Here is a 2,896-nt window from a genome sequence, read left to right as displayed (position 1 = left end):
TGTCGAGAGCGAGTACAAATTCACGCGGATGGCCGAGTTTGCCCCTGTCGGCATGTTCATCGCCAACGCGCGGGCCAGTTCAATTTCGCCAACGACACGTGGTGGCAGATTTCACGACACCCCCGTGGAGAAGACAGTACGGACACCTGGATGCAGAGCATTCGAGATGAGGACCGTGCCGGCGTAGAAATGGTGTGGCAGGCGCTTCTCACAGACAAGGTAGCCATTACGCATGAATTCAGATTCAAGTGTAGCCGCCAAAACGGCGACAACACAATCGACACGTGGGTGTTGATGAGTGCCTTCCCCGAACGAGACGAAGAAGGCAACCTCAAGAGCATTTTCGGCTGCATCACGGACATCTCGTCGCAGAAGTGGGCCGAGGCCTTCCAGATGCAGCGCAGAGAAGAAGCCGTCGAGCTCAAGCGCCAACAGGAGAACTTCATTGACATCACGAGCCACGAGATGCGCAACCCTCTGAGTGCCATCTTGCAATGTGCTGATGAGATTGCAAACACGACGGCCCGCTATCGTGAGCATCCAGATGCTCAACCCGTACAGACGCTCCTCGATGTCTGCACTGAAGCTGCGAACACGATCAATCTCTGCGCCAGTCACCAGCACCGCATCGTCGACGACATCCTGACACTTTCCAAATTAGATTCGCAGCTTCTTCTCGTTACGCCGGTCGACGCGCACCCTGTCAATATCGTCGAGAACGTCCTCAAAATGTTTGAGGCCGAGGTTCAGGCGCACGACATTGAGCTCCAGTTCAGTACGCTGTCCGCCTACACCGACTACGGCATTGATTGGGTCAGGCTTGACCCTTCACGACTACGACAAGTACTGATCAACTTAATGACTAATGCTATAAAATTCACACAAAACCGCCAAGAGCGCCGCATTTCCATAACCTTGACGGCGTCTCGAGACCTTTCCGAGGTTAAGGAAAACTCGTTGTACTTCCCCAGCCGCAGGAGTGATCTTCGCAACCTGACTAGCGACAAGGACTGGGGCGATGGCGACGAGATGAACCTGCACTTCTCTGTCCAAGATACAGGCCCCGGGTTGCGGGAAGAGGAGAAGAAGATTCTGTTCCAAAGGTTCTCCCAAGCATCACCACGCACACATGTGCAGTATGGCGGCTCCGGGCTCGGGCTCTTCATCTCTCGCATGCTCACCGAGCTGCAAGGCGGCCAGATTGGTGTGGTTTCAAAAGAGGGTCTCGGTAGCACCTTTTCATTCTTCATCAAGTGTCGCAAAGCAGCCATGCCCGCGGAGGAGTCGAGCGTGGCGGCGAATCGCGTAGCCCGGCCAGGCAGGGTCTCGACGCCCACGACCCCTCCACCGCCGACAAGAATGATCCGCCGTCCGTCTCACCGTCCGGCAGCGGACGCTTCGCAACCGCCGGGCCCAACACCCTCTAAGACAGGCCATGATGTGCTCATCGTCGAAGACAACATTGTCAACCAAAAGGTCTTACAACGGCAGCTGAAGAATTGCGGCAACGTCACGCATGTGGCTAACCACGGCGGTGAAGCTCTGGACGCCTTGAAAAAGTGCCGCTTCTGGACAGGCAAGGAGAGCGAGGGTTACCATCTGAGCGTCATCCTGATGGACCTCGAAATGCCCGTCATGGACGGCATGACGTGTGCCAGGCGGATCCGTGAGCTGGAGCGAGAAGGCGTGCTCATCGACCACATCCCCATTATTGCTGTCACGGCATACGCTCGGCCTGAGCAGATCGAGGATGCAAAGGCTGCGGGCATTGTACGTTTTGACTCAACTCCCCACTCTTGACTCTTGACTTTGTATTAACAAGTGCACTAGGATGATGTGATATCAAAACCGTTCAGGATACCGGGCCTGACGGCCAAGATGAACGAGCTTGTTTCCAAGTACAGCAAGCTAACCGTGAACAACTGATTGGACTTTCTCCATCCCTCTATCTCTGGCGACAAGGTAGATTTGCGGCCGAGGTGCTAGATTTGGCGCAACTAAGCGAGGTGTTGACGGTTGAGGTATTATTTCGCACTCTCTTGCGACGTTGGAGGTCTGATGGCGTGTTTGCCTCTGTCCTCTCGCTCGCTCTCCGTTCGTATGGGGCTGGCAGGCTGCTCAAAGTGGCGTTTGGGTGTTTTATGTCCACTTTCACTTTTTTTTTTTGGTCGTTGCGAACAGGCATCGGTTTCATGGGGAGGGTTCCCAGAGAGGACTTGAAATTATGGGATCGAGATGAAAACCAGTGGGAGACTAGGTCATGGCAAGGCCTTTAGTTTGCGCGGTTCGCGATAGCATAGGCCTGATGGACCGGGCAGAGCGGCGGCGCGGGGAGGACCAATTTGGTCTCGGCGTTTTGGATAATTTGGAGCATAATACCTAGGTCTCTAGAGAACACGATACAGACGATCATGATGGAAGTCACTTGGCTACTTACTGGCTGGTGTTATGCCACTTGAATGGTGTTCGCCTGGCTCTTTCCACCTTACAGTGAAGTGGGCAACCAACCAGATGAGGGTCTTGAGCCATGCACTGCGGTTGCGTGATGGACGTTCCATGAACATCTCCTCCTCAGAGTGGAGAACCTGTGGTCAAGTAGTACTTGATCAAGGTCGACTTGATTCTGGGCCGTTGCGCCGTCAGCTCCACTGGTCGCGTTGATGATCTCTCATGTTGGGCCATGCCGATAAGGATCGATATCGTGACACCCGCTTACCTAATCACCTAATCGGAACAATTTGCACACTCGCTCTCTCCCGACTCGAACCTCGACAGCGTTGAGCTCCACGTTCTTCCTCCTTGTCTCCTGATCCAGCTAACGAGGCACGCACGACAATCCACCCCCGTCTAGCCCGACCCCATCCTGCCTTGTCAATTGATCCTGCTGAAAAAGGGG

General features: G+C 54.6%; 1 protein-coding gene across 1 annotated transcript; it reads left to right on the top strand.

Moving 5' to 3' along the window:
* Positions 1-189: 189 nt before the first annotated feature.
* On the top strand, positions 190-1,926 carry VDBG_07221 (virulence sensor protein bvgS; the record flags this gene model as incomplete). Its single annotated transcript, XM_003002604.1, has 2 exons — positions 190-1,770; positions 1,831-1,926. 2 exons carry the CDS (start codon positions 190-192, stop codon positions 1,924-1,926), a joined length of 1,677 nt encoding a protein of 558 aa, XP_003002650.1.
* Between the last annotated feature and the right edge of the window lie 970 nt (positions 1,927-2,896).

Source organism: Verticillium alfalfae, genomic scaffold (genome assembly GCF_000150825.1).
Source record: "Verticillium alfalfae VaMs.102 supercont1.9 genomic scaffold, whole genome shotgun sequence".
Lineage (NCBI taxonomy): Eukaryota > Fungi > Ascomycota > Sordariomycetes > Glomerellales > Plectosphaerellaceae > Verticillium > Verticillium alfalfae.
Note: the sequence above shows the minus strand (reverse complement) of the source record. Positions and strands in the feature narration are given on the sequence as shown.